The 21,247-nt window shown below is 37.6% G+C and overlaps 1 protein-coding gene across 2 annotated transcripts; it reads right to left on the bottom strand.

Annotated features, from left to right (window-relative positions):
* Positions 1 to 17,836: 17,836 nt before the first annotated feature.
* On the bottom strand, positions 17,837 to 21,172 carry HELT (helt bHLH transcription factor). Of its 2 annotated transcripts, none has more exons than XM_026697797.2 (3): positions 20,589 to 21,172; positions 20,199 to 20,295; positions 17,837 to 18,555 (listed from the first exon to the last, which is right to left on the bottom strand). In XM_026697797.2, exons 1-3 carry the CDS (start codon positions 20,703 to 20,705, stop codon positions 18,068 to 18,070), a joined length of 702 nt encoding a protein of 233 aa, XP_026553582.1. In that variant the 5' UTR covers positions 20,706 to 21,172; the 3' UTR covers positions 17,837 to 18,067. The 2 variants fall into 2 exon arrangements, with proteins under 2 accessions (XP_026553582.1, XP_087792443.1); XM_087936317.1 differs by lacking the exon at positions 20,589 to 21,172 and adding an exon at positions 20,369 to 20,506.
* Positions 21,173 to 21,247: the final 75 nt, after the last annotated feature.

Below are 21,247 nucleotides of genomic sequence, written 5' to 3' on the forward strand. Positions count from 1 at the left end.
CTTATTATACTGTATGTCTGTTGATAGATTAACATCCTAGATGTCTTAAGACACATATTTTGTTTGTATGTATTCTGTCTCATATTTGATTTGTCTATGCACTAAGCAATTGAATTATCAAGGAAGACATTATTTTGAATGATATTTAAACCAATTCAGAAAGTTTTTAGAATTTAAAACACTTTCCCAACAGAGATCTCTAATATAGATCAGGGTTATGATTTCAGTTTATATTCCACAGTGTAACCAAAGCTTGGTGACTGTCAAAGAGCTCCAAAGTCAAACCTGCAAAGCATATAGATAAATTGATGTTTTATCAGTCCAGTAATAATAGCTGAAAAGTAAGATACTATCCTCACTGACAGGGTTCACACATCATACTTGATCCTAAAGGTCTTGATTTGGTTTTGCTTAGCAAGCTTCCATTTTTAAGACATTAAGATTTGGTATCACAAATCAATTTAACCATTTTAATGGCTTGTTCAACAAAATATAATTAGAACAAGCTACAGCTTTGCACAATCTGTGAAAATTACCATATATATACAGTATATAAAATGTTTACAAGAAATGCATATTTTTGTATTTATTCACAAATGCACCTTTAAGAAAAAAGTTGTATGAGTTGACAGTGCACTTAATATGTATCTACTGCACACACATAGGCACTTGTTGCTCATATCTGTGTGACTCATAAACAAAGTAGTAATTATGAACGTTTCCATGCAAAATTTGGAAGGAGAGATTATATAGATTCTAGATTCTGATGAAGCATTCTATAAACTTTTGATTTTTGTCAGTGGAAGAGTTACATTTTGAATGAGTACATACTCGCAAGCAAAAATAAAACTAACAAAATAAGGTTATCTTCAGACTTAGTTATGCTTTTGAGTAACCCCATATTTCGTTTCTTTCCATAATAAAACCAATTTATTTTAACAATGAAGATTCATTACTAGGCAAAATGAATCCTGTCATCTGGAATTCGTTAGATGACTTAACTTCTATTTCAATATATTTTACTGGAAGTTCTGGGTTGGTTGGTTGGTTTGTTTTTTGTGAAGGAAGTAAACATTCTCAATCATACAATTTGTAGTAGCTCATTAATAATAAAATTAAAAACCACTATGTGGTTTAACTTATAAAATACCACATTACTTTGACAAAACACTTCAAATATGTTACAGAGTTTGGTTAGGATATTACATTCTAACCTCTGACTACAAACTCGCTGCAGAAATTATATGTTTGAATTCAGTTTACTTTGAGCCGCAACTTATTTTCTCTTCCATGCTTAGGCATTGTGGGCTAATATTAAGTTTGAGTCATAATTCCATGTTTATACAATTTCTAATCTAGTTGATTACCTGAGACTAAAAATCTGGCTTGCCACTGTTCAAATCCCAGAGTCAAAAATTTATCAGTATTATCTTTATATTGATAATAGCTTTTGACTGAGATATCCAAGACCTTTTACATAGTTTTAAGCAGGGGACAGACAGTTCTGGCATTTCTTAGAAAGCTGTTCACAGGACCATGTGGTGAGGTTCTAATCCATGAAGAGCCACTTTCTCTGTGTGTGATCTGACAGAGTGACATATCACTTGACCCCCCATCACAGCAGCTGTATTCACCGGTTAGAAAGTCAGTCCTTAACAGAAAAGCAGACGATGCTTTATGTGCAAGTCTTTATCTGCTAAATAAATGACAAATGTCATCTCTTGCACCTTCTCACCACAATTGAAATATCTGTTTATAAAGCACAAAAAAAACATTTGAATTACAGTGTTCGTGCAATATGGCAGGGGAGAAGGAAATACACATTCATTGTCTTTGAAACAACCCCATAGCAATGTGGATATCTGTATGTTTAATTTACTCACTTAACTTTTCACTATCTAATCTGATCCATATTAAGTATGGTAGAAAAAGAGGGAGATGTTAATGTATAATTGTTTTCTTTTAATTTAAAAAAAGCATAATTAACAAAAGGCCTTTGAAGGAAAATGACCATATTTGTATGTGAGATAGAGAGCTGTAAGCACAATGAAAAAAATACACCACTCTCTTCTACACATGATAAAATTAATGAGGAGAAATTAACAATTTGAATAAGACTGACGAGGGTGCAGTCTCTCCTCTTTAACATGCTCACTGATACATCATTCTGCAAAGAGGAACTTTTTAGCCTCTAGAATATTTAATATTGAGTCAAATCAATGCTGCAGGGGAATACATCACATCTGACATCATTCATCAATATTCTGTAAAGGAGCAAGCTGAAAAATACACTTTTTTCCCCTAATGCAGTTGGATTGATGGGTTTAAAGAGAAAGACTGGGTTTTTTTAAAAAAAAAAAACTTTGTCATTATTTCAATTTCATTTTATCTAATCCAATCTCTATCTTTACCCAAGAAAATTTTTCATAGTGTCAAAAGAAAATTGTATATAAATAGCCTTTTTTTTCTCAAAAAGGGCAAAGAAGAGAAGTTTTCCAGATCCTATACTCTGCATACCGTAGAAGGAATCCTATCTAACGTACAGTTCAGTGAAATTAGCAGATGAATCCAAACTTTAAGCCAATACAGATGGACGGTTATTATCCAAAGATATTGTTTAAGTGTTTGTGAGTTTCCCCACACATTCCTATCTATTAAATCACTGGCTTCATCTAACAAAAAAGACAGAGAAAATGTACATTAACTAGGATACAATCAAAAGAAATGGGTGATAAACCGTTAAATTCTTCTTCTTCAAGACTCTTAACAGTCAAAGTAGATGTTCTCCTTGATCCAAATCATTTGACCTTAACTTTAGCAAGTGAATAGATTACAAGATTACTAGAAAGTCTGGATAAAATCAAGAATCCATTTTATAAACTTCTATACTGCCAGTATTAGGCATAACGTATCTACAGTATTAAACTCTAGACCTACATGGACTTTAACTCTTAGAATTCCCCAGCCATCACATTGAAATCCACATATGTTCAAGTTGTCAGGATTGAGAAATATTACTCTTGACACTACTAGAAGGCAATGATCAAAAATTAGATTTTTGGTGTTTATTGGTGCCATTTTGTAGTCACTTTTTTGCAGCCTAAACATGATATACCTTCTGTGTATTTTTGTGTGCACGTGTGTGTTTATGTGTATTTTAAGCTTAAAACATTCATGTAACTTAAAAAACCCTCAGGGTTTCAGATTTTTGTAAACTCCCCCTTAAAAAGTTATCACTGAACTCTACTGGCAATCTCCAGTTGGATCTTCCTGTTTCCTTTCTGAATTATATTTTCTTGATTACAACATTACTATAATTCATTTTTTTAACTATTCACTATGAGAGCAACTCCTTATCCATCAATCCACCCATATGTTCACATTACTCCAACACTGTCTACTCTCATTAAAAAAAATTCATAGCACTAAAAAACTTTGACATTAGTGGAAATTCTTGGTCATAATTGTAGACGCCTTAACATTTCCATCCTTATTTTATTAATTTATATATTTATCATATTTATATTTTTCACTTTTTAAAAGGGTGTTAGGAATATGAGTCACCCAACAGCTATTTGGGTTAGAAATATATAAACCAGGATAAACATTTTAATACTGTCTCTTTAAGAGCATGCTAAAAACTGCAATTGGGTGTGGTTACTCAAACGGTCATAAGATGGCGCCAGAAACCTGGGTTGTTTTAGTCTTAGCCTGAGTCTCAGAAGAGAGTGTAAGTGTATCTCTGTTTCCTTCTGTAGGAAAGTATTGCCGTTCCTCCATTTTTCTAATAGATTGATATTACTGGATTTAATGTAAGTCTTACTGAACTGTTTTTTGACACTGGAATTTGGTATTTGGATTATCCCTGGATTAAAAACTGACTGATTTTACCTGTGAATGACTTTGGACTGCTTATTTTGGACTTTGCTTAAACCTTTCTGGAAGTAAAAACCTACATTTACTGTACAGTGTGTCTGTGTACTGTGTATGTATTATTCAAACACTTCTCTCAAATACATCTCCCTGTATGTGCTCATTCTCCTAACGGGGAATTACCTCAACACTGGTTATGGGCCCAGCCATACCAGGTTCAGATAACTGAGAGTTAGTGTGAATACACAGTACTGTATACAGACAGCTGTTTACTGTTTAATTGTGGGTTACTATCCTGGTAAAGATGGCACAAGACAATTCAACAAGTCTATCACTCATAACCCAGTTGGATGGAACAAACTATGTTTCCTGGTCTATGAAATGCAGTCTACTTCTGCATAGAGAAGGTTTATGGAATGTAGTTCAAAATCCACCAGATGTAAATGCTTGGAATCCAGAAAATTAGGATGATGCGAAGAAGATTGCTGACTTTAAACAGAACAACGAATGAGCTCTATGTATAATTGGACTAACACTGAGTGACCAGCAGCTAATCCATATTCGTGGAGAAGAGTCTGCTGCTAGGTGTTGGGAGAATTTGAAGAGGATTTATGTTTGTGACAGTGTAGGTGCACACATACATCTTACACGTAAACTATTTAGAGCACGTCCTCTGAAAGGTGGAGATATGTTAGCTCATTTAAACTTCATGAAAAAAACTTTTCAAGGGCTACATGAAAAAGAACTGATATTTTCAGAGCTGCATCAAGTTTATTTCATTCTTTCCTCATTGGATGAAAGTTATGATGATTATGTATCTTCACTGGAAGTCCTGCCCAGAGATAAACTGACATTGACTGACATTACTGGAAGATTATTAGAAGAAGCAAGAAGACGGCTGGATAGGAACCAACTGAGGAAGAAACAACCACAAGAAGAGGATTTATCTTCAACTGCCTATACTGTTAGGAAATGTTTTTCGAGTGGGGCTAGGGGACATATACCTAAATTCTATAAAAAGGGAAAACAGAATACTGATAAACACCAGAAGGCCAAGAAGAATGTTAGTTTAGCTATGTCTAGCAATTCAACTATAAATAATGATTTGTGGGTTGTTGATAGTGGAGCATCACAATGCATTACTAAAGATAGAAACAGGTTTGTAAAGATGTCCACGGGTAAACAACATGTATCATTGGCAAATGGATGGAAGATTAAAGCATCAGGTGAAGGTACTGTATATTGTTCTTGTATAAACAAACATTTAACTATGTTATATGTACCTAAACTGAAATTTAATTTGTTATCAGTAAGGGCTTTAGTTAATCTTGGTTATGTAATAACCTTTAGGGGAGATAACTGTATAATAGAGAAAGAGAGTAAAAGTGTTACTGCTACTTTAAAAAATGATTTATATGTAATACATGATGATCAGCTGAAGATGGCTAACTCAGTTTATAACAATGTTAAGCCACATGATGAATGTATACATTTACTACATAGACGTCTGAGGCACATTAATTTCAAAATGCTCAAACAAACTGTTGAATTGGCAGAGGGAGTAAAATTGAAACCGTGTAGCAAGTATTTAAACTGTAATGCTTGTAGTCAAGGAAAGAGTAAGGTTACGCCAGCAAACAAACTTAATGGGTTTAAGACCAAAGAACCTTTAGAGGTTGTGTTTGCTGACATAATTGGTCCTAAGAAACCAAGTTTAGGAGGTGCCTGCTATATTTTGAGTATTATGGACCATTACTCACGATATGGTTTCTGCTATCTTATGAAAAACAAAACAGAAACATTCCAACATTTCTTTAACTGGCTAAGGTTTGCTGAGAGAAAAATGAAAAGTAAAGTAATTACTTTAGTAACTGATAATGGGATTGAATTTGTTAACAAAAGACTCCAAACTATGTTGAAATTGGCTGGTGTTGAGCATAAACATTCTGCACCTTACAGACCACAACATAACTCGTTTATAGAACGAAGAGGGCAAACTTTACAAGCCATGGCTCGCACTATGTTATCTGATTCAGGTTTACCTGAAACACTGTGGAGTGAGGCCATAATGTGTAGTAACCATGTTTTAAACAATGTAGTAAATGCAACAACTGGAGAATTGCCATTCACTCATTGGCATGGCAGAAAGCCAAATTTAAGTTACCTACACACATTTGGAGCTCCAGCATGGGTGCATATTCCCTCACAAGTAAGACTGAGAGGGCAACATAGAGCAAAGAAGTTATTTTTTGTGGGTTATGAGGCCAACCACAGATCATTTAGATTCTGGGATCAAGGCACAGCTCATGTTTATTGTAGTGCTAATGCAAAATTTCTTGAGCACATTGGGTGCGATAAACTGGAACAGGAATCCAGCAATGATATTATTATTGACACCCAAATAGTCCCTAAAGATGATATCAGTAAACAAAAAATAGCCATTAAAGAGGAAGAACTGGAGGAAGTAGTAGAACAGGCACAGGAGGAGGTACAAGAACAGGAGCTGGTGGCACAGGAAAGTCCACCAGTTCGCCCTGTATTACCAAGATGTTCAACCCGAGTAACACAACCACCTGATAGATATCAGGCTAGTGTTGTATGCCAAGTGAATGCAATTCCTAGTAACTATAGTGAACTAAAACTGTATCCTGCTAAGGATCAGGCTGCTTGGCAGAAAGCAATGGATAAGGAACTAGAATCTTTAAAAAGACTGGAGGTATACGAAAATGTTAAGTTACCACCAGGTAAACATGCCATAGGATGCAAATGGATATATAAACTGAAGACAGGTGTAGATGGGACTGTTACCTATAAAGCCAGGTTAGTAGCACAAGGGTTCAATCAGACAGCAAATGACTATGATGAGGTGTTTGCACTTAGTCTGAAGGCTACTACATTAAGGGCAGCATTAGTGTGGGCAGCTAAGGAGAAATACATTGTAAATCATTTGGATGTAGAGACAGCATATCTGCATGCACCACTGCAACACACTATATATTTACAGAAACCTTTAGGTCTCAAAAATGATAATAATGATAATAATGATTGCTGGAAATTGAAAAAGGGTCTTTATGGTTTGAAGCAATCAGGATATGAGTGGAACCAATGTATAGTTAAAGAATTAACTAAGATAGGCTTTGTAGCTGGCATGGCTGATCCATGTTTGTTTAAAAAGGAAACTAATGGTATAGTGTCACTATTGTTATTATTTACTGATGACATAGCATTAATCACCAAAACTGAACAAGAAGCTACTGAGATAATTTCACTATTGGAAAAGAAATTTATGATAAAACAATTAGGAGAAATCAAACAATATCTTGGTTTAAAGATAGATAGAACTAGGGGAGGATACAAGATCTCACAGGCAGATAAAATTAACCAATTACTAAAAAGTTTTAAAATGGAACTTTTTAAGCTGGCTAAAACACCGATGAGCCAGGAGTTTAGCCATAGTGATGTTCAAAGTCCTATTTTTGATGAAAACATTTATGAGTCCTTGATTGGTAGTTTATCTTATCTCAGTAATTGGTCAAGGCCAAATATTTCATACTGTGTTAATCAATTAGCAAGAGTTAACGCTGAGCCAACTGAAAGGCACTGGCAAGCTGCTAAACGTGTGTTAAGATATCTGAAACAAACAATGCATTATGCATTGTATTTGGAGCCAAAAGATGAACTGAATTTGACTGCATATGCTGATGCAAGTTTTGCTACAGACATAAATACACGAAAATCTACATCGGGTGCTGCTGTATTATTGGGAAAAGCATTGATTGGATGGAAATCTATTAGACAGAAACATCTAAGTTTGTCAACAATGGAGGCTGAATTCTCATGTTTGTCTTTATTATGCACAAATTTAGTTTTGTATGAGCAATTATTAATTGATATGGGAATTGATGTAAAAGATCCTATTGTTTACGAAGATAACCAATCAGCAATACAGATGGCTTCAAATATTGCTGTTAAAACAAGAACAAAACACACAGATTTAAGATATTTAAATGTGAGACAATGTGTGCAAAGTAAAATGATTAAGCTAGAATACTGTATGTCAGAAAACAATATAGCAGATCATTTTACAAAGGCCCAAAGCATAAGGCTAGCAGTGAAGATTATGGACTTAGAATGTAAGGTTGTATATATTATCTTACCCAAAAGGAGAGAATGTTAGGAATATGAGTCACCTAACAGCTATTTGGGTTAGAAATATATAAACCAGGATAAACATTTTAATACTGTCTCTTTAAGAGCATGCTAAAAACTGCAATTGTGTGTGGTTACTCAAACGGTCATAAGATGGAGCCAGAAACCTGGGTTGTTTTAGTCTTAGCCTGAGCCTCAGAAGAGAGTGTAAATGTATCTGTTTCCTTCTCTTGGAAAGTATTGCCGTTCCTCCATTTTTCTAATTGACTGATATTACTGGATTTAATGTAAGTCTTACTGAACTGTTTTTTGACACTGGAATTTGATATTTGGATTATCCCTGGATTGAAAACTGACTGATTTTACCTGTGAATGACTTTGGACTTTACACTTCTCTCAAATACATCTCCCTGTATGTGCTCATTCTCCTAACGGGGAATTATCTCAACAAAGGGTTATCATTATGATTTAATTTCCTAAATCCAGGAACTCAGTAAAATTGTCCTTCAATAACAGTTTCTCTCTTTTTATTGCCTTCAATTTTGCCAAGAAATAGGGTCCTTTCCAAAGTCTCTTTCTTTAGAGTGCAAATCCAAAATATGAAACTTTAGTTTAATTATTAATCTTTTCTATGTCATTTTGATTTTCCTTTTTCTTGCTGTCTAAAGTATTCTCAAGTTCAGAACATTTCAAAGGAACCAAGGCTTCTTCTTTTGATCTACCTATTGTTCCAGTTTTCACAGCCACATGTTATGATCAGCAAACCATGGCTACTCAATATGTCGAGATAGCTAGTTCCAAGGGGGGATCAGAGAAAGACAAAACAACAACAACCCCAAACTCTCAACATGAACAGTCTCAACAGTCAGTTAAACATAGCTCATACATTTGTTAATGGTTTAATATGTAATTTATCTATTTTATAAGACAGACAATTTTCTAGAAAAAATGTGCCTTGGTAAACCCTTGATTTCTTGTAACTGCTTTGCCCCTCCAGGACCACTGAACTGCTTTGTCACTGCAGAATGGAAGGCATCCTTGCCTAGTGTCTGCCTTAGTAAGCTATATCCTGTTAATACATTTCTTTCCGGTTTTATTTCATTTTAGTGCTTTATTGAAAGTTGGTCTTGGCAGATTATTCTCCCAGTTTCCTGTCTTTACTGAAGTGCACATAAGCAGCAAACTTCCTTCCTGGCAAGACATTAACATGACTTGAGGCTATCGATATTTTAAAGATGTGATATCTCGCCTTGTGCCCTCAACCCTCCATGCTGGGATGTCATGTTCTTTGCCCTGAGGGTCACATCTTCTGCAAAACTCCCATGCTGTGAGCATGCTCTGGCATGCCCTCCTGGGTCAATTTTAGGCTCTACAACCATGGGAGGGAAATAAAATAACACTTCATTTTATCCATTGATATACATCCTTCAATAAATATAGTAGATTGTTAATCCTAGCCAAGCCAAATCTATTATAAATCAGGTCTCTTGATTTGTGCCTTTAGACTGCTGATTAAGGATAGGGCACTTGGTGGTCTTCTGGACTGTTGCCAGTTACTTCTTAAAAAGGCAAAACTGTTCTCCCAAGAATGCCCAATGAATGCATTTCCTTTTTCAACTCTAGGTAAATCTTTCAGATGTACACCAGTCACCTTTATAAGGTGATATTTATAAAAGGTGACATTTGAGTGACATGTTTGAATACAGTGATGATTTACTGATTTAATAAAGGATGTATTATCTGTGTTACCAAATCTTTGTTTAAGAAAAGTAGGCTTTATTTTTATTTACTTTCATTTCTTTATTGACATAAGCATTCATTTGCTAATTTGCTGGTTGTGAAACTCAATCCCTTCCATTCACTTCCTGAATACTAGTGTAAAAATACTTCGTGTTGCTAGGCTCAGCACCAATTGACTCAGCACATATGGTTTTTCGCTTAGTATTTCCTACATAAAAGTCAATGTTTTGATCTCTTTGAGGAAAATAATGAACAAAATGGGCCAATATTGTAGCCTTAGTGCTAAAACAGAGCCTTTTGAGAACTGTTTCTTAGCACCTGCAGCCATTAAAGTCATTTGCACATACATAAATAAATTAACAATGAATAAATAATTTAATCCCCTCAACACGTATACATGCACACATACACACTGCTAACTTCAGATTTGATCCTTGGCTCCCACTGAGTGTATTTGTTCACTTCTAATTCTTCCATCATTCCTCCCCATTCCTCTTTTTTGATAAAGTCTTCAGATACTTGCTGGCTGAGTGTCAGGCTAATTTTATTATTGTTTTCGCTTGATTAGTTCTGTATGTGCTGGGTTGCTCTTAAAACCCACATCTCTCATGGAGTCTCCCCAAAAGCTGCCTTTTCTCTTGTTTCCTGAAAAGGGATGGAAAGTGCCTGCCCTTTCTCTGGACAAAAGCTCTGATTTTTTTCTTCTTCTTCTAGTTATTCTTGTGAAGCTGGCTCCTTCCGTTCACCCAAGCGCAAAAAAACCTCATTAGGGGACACCTTTCTTTCTGCCTTCTATATGCAATGCATGTAAGGCTTTAATATGTCAGGTTTTTCAGGTCTTGGATGAATTTGAACATTTTCGCCTTTAACCCTGCAAGACTATAAATTGAGCTTAGCACACATGACCGGCTTGCATCTTTTGGCTTTTAGGTTTTCTGTTTCTTTCTTTTTAAAAAAGATCTTAAGGTAAAGTCAGCTTCATACAAAAACATAAGGATGCTACAAAAATACATTCTGATATCAAAACTCAGGACTGGATAAAAATTACCAACTATAGCTAATGCCTCCCTCTGCAGTATCCACCAGAAATATTTTTTTACCCTTCTAGTTAACTTATTTTCAAGAACAGACTTATGGTGTTTCAGTTGATAGGGATATACCATTTTTGTTTTATTTCAAAGTAATTTTGAATACAACCCTATACTGCAAAAATAGAAAACATCAGCTTTGCTGAATTTATAACCTTGATAAGTTATGATTTCTCTAACCATGGTTTTTCTGAGTTGGTTTTAAATGACTGTTTTTAAACTACTGGTTTCTTATCACAGATTAAACCATAAACAATGGTTAAAAAGTACAATATCTTATGCATATCTATTAAGAGTAGTCCTTGCATCACAGCTAATGGAGCAAAATTTCATGTGGTTGTTTGTAAAATTGGTCACAGCGTACTGAGTATGGCACTAAATAAATACATTCATTTTATAATTGCTTAGCTTGTATGCTATTGTATTGATTCTATCTTATTGGTTTTTTAATTTTGATAAAACACCCAGTTCTGAATTATCTTTTTTAATTGCTTCCTGTATTTTCACATATATATATATATATATATTTGGCAAAGTAGAGCAGATAAAATAACCAGTTTAGTGTAGCAGTTAAGGTACCAGGTACCAGGAGAGTTTTAGTCCCACCTTAGACACAAAGCCCGCTGAATGACCTTGACCAGTCACTCTCTCTCAGCCCTAGGAAGAAGGCAGAGGTAAACCAAGACATCTTGAACGACTTGGCCAGGCCATCGCCAGAAGACAAGTCACTTGAAGGCAAGCGAGGGAGAGAGGAGTGAGACAGAAAAAACGGAAAACAGAGTCAGAGTCAGAGAGTGACAGAGAGAAGATGAAGACTAAATTCCCAGTTTTAATCATTCACATGCAACATTCCTACCCATGCTTGGCATTATTATGCAATCAATATATTTTGTGATTGTCAGACTTCAGCCAAATTGGCAATAAATCTTCCTTCAGAATCTATAGTCAGTGGCTAGCTGCAGAAGCTTCAAGGATATAATTTAAACAGCTTTTATTCAAATAAAATAAGTAATGTAGGCTTGAAAGACCTAAGGTAAAACACAAAATCAGTATTTTTTAATTCATGGCTTCTAAGCCATTGTTTTCTCTGTTTTGAAGGTTGACATATGTTCTGTGTTTACATGATGACTTTCTCCTGCCTTAGTTCCCAACTTGCCAATTTTAGTCCTTACAATGATGGTCATATGATATTCAGTATTCATATAAATCAGATTGTAGCTCCACTGAGGGACAATTTGGTTGCAGAGAGATGTGAAGAGATGGGCAGCAAACAAATTTAATAATAAATAAATTTAGTAAGATCATGTATTCTGCAATTATGCAGGAGTAATCAGAAGAGGATAGTGATTCTAATAGCTAAGGTATTCAGGAGCCTCTATAGTCTTAGTATAGAGAGCATCCTTCTTGACAAAAAAGGTAAATTTCCTATAAATTATTTTCAATAAATTCCTTCAGACAATTGACAGTTTGACTGTGTTTTTTGCAGAAAGTTGGTTCTGGAAATAACATGGGTCTGAATTTAAAAACGATGGCCTTAATATCTAACCTTTCTGGTTGCTTTGCCATGTCCTATTTTGTGTAATATCTTATCTGATTGAAGAGTTGAGCAAATCAAAAGCTTATCTTGTTTGAAAGTACTGGCAATTATGGCTCATATATTTTAATTGAGCAAGAATATATTACTTTCAATATTGGATATTGTATTTTTCTCCAGTGGTATATAGCTACCTGTACTACAACTGACAGTAAATCGATAAGCATTCACAAAGTAACATTCACAACAAGCATTCAGAGAGAAGCACTTCTCTGTAGCTCCCCTGACCTGTGGAATAGCAACCCCCAGAAGTCTATCCTATCTTGACCTTGCTGGCATTTGGAAGAACTGTGATTTCTGGCAAGTCCTGGGAGAGTAATTTGTCATCCTACTGTGTCACTATTTTTTTTAATAGCATTGTTGTATCTCAACTTCCTTTTATCATTTTATTTACGTTTCTGAACCTTATGTTCAATATGCTGCCTAAAGTAACCAGTAATTGAGGCAACCAATGGATTTATTAAATAAATAAGATACTTTTATCATGTTATAAAGTTAGCAAGAGATAGAGATAACTATAAAGCATTTTGCATTGTGTTTTGTGTCCATCTTTCCTTTTAACACACCTCAACATTTTCCTTATTGAAAACATTTATTCCCAATATGAAGACTGACTCAGTGCTTGGACATCTATAGTTTGGGTTGAAGCAAAATATATTGCTGTGAGTACCGATGGCGGTGGAAACATACTTTAAAATGAGAAAAGAGAAAATATTTTCTATCATACTTGAACCATTTAGGTTCAAGTAGCTCGAGCAAGATCTACATATGGACATCGATGAGTGAGTCATTATTAACATCTTTATATAATATTGTTCTGGAAAGTTATGGACATATACATTATACACACACACACACACACAGAGAGAGAGAGAGAGAGAGAGATATGTGCTTCCTAAATGAGAGGAAATATCCCCGACAATGGAAAGATTGATGTCTCATGCTAAAGTCAATATAAAATACAACTGCTTCATTTCAGCTAATGTGTTAATTTAATGAGATTTCAAATCTTGCAACATTAACCCCAAACAGTATTATAGCTTAAAATGATTTGGGTTTGATATAAATAAACAGTCTGATCTGCAATGATTATTTCTAATGTAGGGCAAGTCCGCCCAGCTCTTGCTTTATTTCTTCGATCACGGTTAGGCTAGTTGTGGGGTGAGTGGGAGGGAAACACAGTAGGAGGCAGGGCAGGGCAGAGGCAAGAGAGGACAAGACAAGACAGATAGACAGAGATTAGATAGATGATAGATAGAAGACAGACAGACAGACAGGACAGACAGATGATAGAACCATCACATACAACTGTGCTTGTATGTAATGTTTCAGCATAGAAAAAAACTCCTCATATTGTCATTGGGCTTTTCAACCAGGTGGTTTCATACACAGAGCAGTTAAATCAACAGCTGCTGAATAAATGGGGGACAAAAGTAGGGGGTGCTCTCTTGCACGCCCAGATGTACAGAGTGGAATGAAAGTCTTTTTTCAGTTGGTTACTTACCAAGTATTGGCTATGAAGAAGACTAGAATTAGAAGTCTACTAACCAGATGATAGTTTTCAAAGTATACCTCCAGCTGTTCCCTTTCCCATGGTGTCTGATTACAATCTGTTAACTCCTTCCTGTTTCCTCACATGATTTTTCTCTGGGAAACTATGCCATCCTTTTAATATTCATGGATACCTTTGAACCAGGCCTGCGACATCCACCATTCCAGCTTGTCATTTCGCATCATCTGAGGTTAATGCAGGCGGGTGAAGTTGTTGTCATGAGACCATACGGGGCTGGGAAGAATTGGTTGGTTGTTCAATAATGCTCGAAAGCACCCGTGACCTCTGTATTAAGAAAGCTGCAGTGGATGGTCTCTGGGTGGACCCAGTCCCATGCTGGTTGCAAGACTCTTGCAGCAGCTAAGACAAATTCAAGGCGACTGAGGCCTACCTTTGTCCCTTGTGCAGAGAGAACTCCTGATTTCATGGGGAAGATTATTTTTATTCTTGCCCAATCAAGGATGAAGCCCAAGAAACAAGGGGCTACAATGGTTCAGCCCCAGCCCCAACTGCTGGGAAGTTTGCTTCTTGTATTTTGTTGGAGGCACTATACAACTTAATTTAGAGGAGACCGTACAAGAAAGAAGAAAATCTGGTGCTACTCAGGTGTGGGGAGGGGAAGAGAAATATTAGCCTCAAAAAGTATTTATTTCTTCTTTCACCTGAAGTAATATTTCTCCCTGTCTGGGAATGAAATGAAGACTACTTCAGACTGCAGGTCTTTGTAAGTGAGCTGAGAAATGAGGAGAGACTCAGTGCTAAAATGGGGAAAAGGCAGGAAACGCAGAGACAACAAAAGATTGAGGCAGGACGAGGAGACAAAAATTTTATCCCAAGCCCATTGTAAATCTAAAGCCGAGGTTATCCTCCTCTGTTAAATGAAAAGGGGAGGGAAGGGCACACACCGAAAGAAAGAGAGATTGAAGAATAGAAGCAACTTTTGAGACACAAAGCAGTCTTGGGCTGCTGCAGGTTTGCAAAATTATATGTAAATGATTGGGGGGGGGTTGACTGTGGTGGCCTTGGGCTAATCCTAGAAAGAATATTGAGCAGAGAATAGTTAGGAAGGGGGGAGAGTTTTGATCTAATTTGGTTAACAGTACTCAAAATATTGAATAAATTAATAATAATTTATATTTCCAGGGTAACAGTCAGTCCGTAATGCTTCAGTGCCAAAGGAGATCTGAACGGCTTAGTGCTGGAACAGAAAAAAATGGTCAAAGGCTTTTTCTTGATATTCTGCCTCAAGAAATGAAGAAAATGTGTGTAAGTCATGTTTTTTGATAATAGACACCAGCCATTCTTCCACTTCCACATGGATTTTATCCTACAGACACTTAACAAGAGCTGCTTTCTTACAACGCTCATAATATGGATTTGGAGTCATAACAAAACTGGTTGTTATTTCTCTTCCTTTCATCAAATGTTAATTGTTCTCTTTTAGTCATCTCTCACACCAGATTTTTTTTCTGTTCACAGTTTAAAGGGGAAAATAATATATGGTATATGTTATACACAGTTGTAATGAATTTTGTCCCTCTCAGGAATTGTGGCTTCACAAATTGTGGATCAACTATTTGATGACCTTAGCAAGCAATATAGTTCAGTTCACATCTTAAGCCAGCAGGACAAATTGGAATAAGTTACTCTGTTTCCCAAGAACGAATCTGGAACTGCTTTATGACCGTTGCGGCATCCCCATGGTCATGTGATTAACATTTCGATGCTTGACACCTGACTCACATTTATGATAGTTGTATTGTCTGGGGGGGGTGTCATGTGATCCCCTTTTGCGACCTCCTGACAAGCAAAGTCAATGGGGAAGCCAGATTCACTTAACAGCCGGATTACTAATTTAACAACTGCAGTGATTCACTTAACAAAGGTGGCAAGAAAGGTCGTAAAATGGGGCAAATCTCACTTAACAAGTTTTGTCAGCTAGCAACATAAATTTTGGGCTCAGTCAAGCCAGCCTTTCATCAGGCAGCATGATTGAGGTTGAGCCATTTATTCGAGAGAGAGACAATCATCAGAGTCGTCCTAGCTACTGCAATGAAATCAGGAGCTTATCAATTCCTTCTTTTTCTTTCCTCTTCAGAAGAGAAATGGTTTATAAATCTGAAATAGCCCAATTGGGGATGGGTCAACACTGATGGAGTCGTGAGAGAATTGCCCTCCACCAGAACCTTCCTTCTGTCTCGTATTCCCTCTCTGTGTGGCATGGAAGTTAAAACATAAAAACAAATTATTGGGAAGTCTGTTGTTGTTGCTCCTGCTGATGTAGGACATTGTCTGCTTTGGCAGCACGGGAGATTGTCTCTTCTCTGTTTCTATTCATATGGCTGACCAAGAAGGCTGCAAGGCTCCCTCCTCCCCCCCCCGGCCCCGGCCCCATTTTGACTGGACCAGAATGCTCATATTAATAGATCCAGGCCAGACAAGGAATAATGGATGGAAACTGAACAAGGAGAAATTTAACCTGGAAACAAGGAGAAACTTTCTGACAATGAGAACAATCAACCAATGGAACAGCTTCCCTCGGAAGTTGTGAGAGCTTCATCACTTGAGACTTTCGAGAAGAGATTGGACTCCCCTCTGTCAGAAATGGTATAGGGTCTCCTGCTTGGCCAGAGGGTTGGACTAGATAACCTACAAGGTCCCTTCCAACTCTGATTATCTGTTACCTATTATCTGAACCTTTAGCCCACGTAGACTAAGTTGTGTGAACCAGGACCATTCACACCTGTTGGCTGAATTTCAAAGCTGACACCTGTCTGTCAAAAAATAAATAAACAGAATCTAGAATCCTAACCAGTTTGTGACAGAATACCAAAGCAGTTAGATTTCTAAGTGTTCTGGAATAGGACCATTTCCTTTCTTCACTCCTAACCACCAAGAAAACATCATAGGAAAGTTTTGTGTAAAGTTTTTGTGAGCTCAAGGCTCATGGTAACAACCCTTAGTGGAGATGCGTAAGTCATACTTGCCATTTGCATAAATTCTAGCTGGCATTTTTAAAAAGTCACTTGTTTTGAATTTTGTACAAGAAGAAAACAACATAATTCTCCACAGGTTCCACGTGGCTCATTCTTCTATTATACTTTATGTTCTTTGTATGAGAATGTCTTAAGTTCAGCTTTTGGCAGGATGCTAGAGGACTCAATAACCTGCCTTAACATGAAAAATATTATATATTTTATATAAGTTTTCCAATTCCATCTCAAAGAACCCAGTACAGGTAATCCTCGACTTATGACAATTGAACCCAAAATTTCTGTTGCTAAGCAAGATAGTTGTTAAATGAATTTTGCCCCATGCTACGACCTTTCTTGCCACAGCTGTTAAGTGAATCACTGCAGTTGTCAAATTAGTAACATGGTTAAGTGACTCTGCCTTCCCCCTCGACTGCTTGTCAGAAAGGCGCCAAAGGTGATCACATGACCCTAGGACACTGCAACCATCATAAATGTGAGTCAGTTGCGAAGCAACATCCATGGGGATGCTGCAACAGTTATAAGTGTAAAAAACAGTCATAAGCCACTTTTTTTCGGTGCTGTTGTAATTTTGAATGGTCATTAAATGAATGGCTGTAAGTCAAGGATTACTTCTATTTAAGTTAAAGGTTACCATACAAGTTTGCTCCTCTTGTGAGTGTAAAAATTTCCACAAGTAGGATAATATACTCATTCAGCACACACTTCTCCCCTTTTTTTCTTAAAATCAGTATAGCTCTCTGCAATTTTACTGATGTTTGTATGGAAAGCAAACAATATACTATTGGAGTAAATATTTAGAAGAGCTGGACAATAGAAGAATGAATAAAGACATCTCAGGCATACACACCTTCTTCCCCCAGGAGTTCATCTTTATTCTTTCCCCACCATTAGTTACATATGTGTTTACAGTGATGGGAGGGCCATTGTATATTCTCTTCAGATAACTAATGGTGTCTTAAAGATGTTCTTTGCCTTTAAGAATAACATGTCAGAAGAAACCATCCAGTTCTCTAAGTCAGCCATGAAAGACACGGGAGCCCTCTTTGAAAAACAAACTGGGCATCCCAAGTGTAAGCTACAACACAGATGGATGTTGGCCAGGAGGCAGGCTAAATGTATTGGGGTGGGAATGGCCAATCAGGTTGAGGTAGTGGCGATCCAGCCCTTGTACCGATGGCAAGAAAGTGTTGCGCTGTTGTCCTGGACTAGTGAGGGGCATGGCAGTATTGGGAAGGTAAGGAATGGTGGAATTTCTGGTGGAACCGTGCCAGGAGAAGTGACCATGCCCAGCTGCTTGTGAGAAAACAGGATCGTTCGTGCCTTGAGCCAAGCAGTCTGGAGCTGGAGGAAGCTGGTAGGAAAAGTCTGATTCTGGAAGAGATCCCAAAGAAGCATAGAGAGGTTCGGTGATAAAATGAGCTTTGGATTGCAAGAAAGCCAGAATCCGAGCATACTTGGTATCTTTGGTCTCCATTCTCTCCACTGTGGTCAGGTAGTGAACTAGGTTCTTCATGCATTCATGATAGCCATAATAAAAGTAGTTGGCAAATTCAGCTAGAAGCTCTGCTGGGAAGAAAGAAAGAAATAGCATTGTATGCTTGGGTTTTGGGGATGTTTGGTTTATATTTATGAGAGTTATATTTCAGTATAATTATTACTATTTGTAGTAGCTAAATTAGCAAACTGTTTAAAAAAATTATTTAATAGGCTAATTTCTGAAACTCACAGTACTCAAATATGTCGAGCCTCCAAGTTAACGAAGTATTAATAAAGGTATCTATGAAAGGCAGGCTGAAGAACAATGACATTTATTAAGCATCCAGCAGTGTCAGAAGTTATAACCACAAAGCGGATCATTAAATCAAGAAACTTTACTCCAAATTCTCTTAGCAGAAAGTTTATACCACTTATACAAACAAGGCTAAATCAATGTCTATCTGAGACTTTCACAACATGGTTCTTTTCAGATGTGTGAACAGCAACTCCACCAGTTTCAGTCAAGCCATCTGGAAAGATGGAAGTTGTGGATCAACACATTTAACACCCCCCCAAGACAGAATTAATCAATATTTAAAATAACTTCAATCAGCAATGTCATATACTATACACACACACACACAAAATTTGAAATGCAGACCACTGTGGATATATGTGCGCAAAATATTCACAAAGTTGATCAACTGGCAAGTGTCTATAGTCCCTAACAGTTTGTACCAGAATAATTTTTTTATTATTCATCTCCAAAGTCTTCCATTTTAGTCTATTTAAAATGGATGAATAAATATCTCTTTATCCTAGATTATTAGGTATTTAACAAATGCTGGATCCAATCAAATGCCCATCTAGCCAACCATACTCTCTTTGCATCAACCAATGTCCAATTACACAAGGTCACATACTTATTTTATTACCCATGTTTTCTACAGTTAATCTGTTTCTTGAGCTCAACAATCTGGAATGAACCAACTCTCCCCTCATGGGTTGACCCCCATTCTATTAATTTATCTAATGCTTAAAACAATATTTAATCATTCCAATAAAAATAAATGCTAAAGATTAGGATCTGGGAAAGAGGTTAAGATGAAGCTGCTCTTTAGCTGAGCCCCTCAAATCCTGCGGGGAGGCAACTCAATCACAGCCTTGAATTTGCTATTCTGAGGTGTGATGCAGGAGAGCAGCTGGATTCTCCTATTACACAGAACCATGAAGAGTTCTGTGGGGTCGTTAAGACAATATGCAAACCAGGACACTGAAGTATATAAAACCCAATTTACTGCTCAGCATTTTAAATGCTATAGTCTATAGTGGTTTGTCATTAAACCAGGGTAAAATAAGCCAAGATGCAGCAGTGTGGAACCCAATTACTGTCTTCTAAAAACCACATGATCAGAGAAAAGCAGGGAAGGGCAATCTGGTTCTTTACATTGGGCAGCAAAATATTTGAGACTGGCCTCTGCTGAAAATGTGCGTATTTCATTCCAAAAAGGCAGCAAATTTAATCTGTAGCAAAAGAAAGAGTCTTCTGGCGTTTTAAAGATGAGATTAACCGAATTGAACTAGGGTTCTCATGAAGCTCCGTTTTAACAGCAAGTCGACTTAAGGTGCTCGCTCCGCGAGCTTTCCCCCAAATCCACCAGCATCTCTTTCGGCGCCTGCTTGCTGCCAAGCGCCGGGACGCACCGTCACCCCCCGAAGAGCGCGCCTACCCTTTTCTCTTCCCCGAGGGAAATCCGCGGAGTGAAGGGCCCTCAGGTATTGCACCGTCATCTCCAAAATCTCCGCCTTCTCTAGCTTGCCGGAACTCTGCAAAAAGTCAAGAGCAAAAGTTCAGCAGAAGTTACACCTGGTGCAAAGGAATAAAGGGGGCAAAACTTGCCATGGCGCAGAACGAAAAAGCCATTCCGTTCCTTCTTTAATATGCCTCAGCTCGGCTTCCCCCACCCCGCGAAGCGGATTTGCAAGGTTTCTCGCCAGGAGCCCTCCGGGCAAAGAAAGGGACCTGCCACCCAAAGGCCACCCGTGTCACTTGCTGCGTTTTTTCTCTGGAAAGACGCCAAAAGTCCCGGGAGTTTTTCTGCTGGGGAACGCGCGTGTACCTGCTTGGCCAAAGCCATGGGCACGGTTTTCCCGAGTTCGTTTAGACAGCGGTTGATCCGGTCTCTTCTCCTCTTTTCGATCACTTTGTGCGAAATGGGGATCTTCTGGAAAAACATGTTAGCGGTGCAGGATAAATACACGAGTAGCGGACAAGCGGGGAGGTCATCAAACCGGACGGAGTCCCACCGGTTTTTGGATTAACACCAGGCCATTTGAAAGTTACTCGACGCTTCTGGGTCTCCCTCTGCTCTTCGCCTTTCAAAACATTCCCTGCCAAAATCATCTTTTGAAGCCCGAATTCTAGAATTAAATTCTCCTTATCCTCTGTTGAAACCTTGGAGAGCGAGAGGGTGGGTGGCTTTGTCAGTAACCAATTATAGGATCCCAATTATTTGATGGGGGCGGGGGAGGGCAGGGCAGGAAAAGAGCAGGGGAAAAGTGCGACGGGACGAGGAGACAAGGCCACATCTGGGTCACCCAGTGGCACGACAGGCTCATATGAGTTGCCCAAAGTGAAACGTCTCCTTGCGAAGTGTTTTCACTATTAGCTCGTCTGCCTGGGGCTGCGTGCCACCCACCCGCCCTCCTCCACCCTATTTTAAAGCCACAAAGTCAATGGCTGAGGGTTAAATGGCAACAGGCCGTCCGGAGAAGAAAG

Source organism: Pseudonaja textilis, chromosome 6, assembly GCF_049901715.1.
Source record: "Pseudonaja textilis isolate UNSWEBS1 chromosome 6, rPseTex1.2, whole genome shotgun sequence".
Taxonomy (NCBI): domain Eukaryota; kingdom Metazoa; phylum Chordata; class Lepidosauria; order Squamata; family Elapidae; genus Pseudonaja; species Pseudonaja textilis.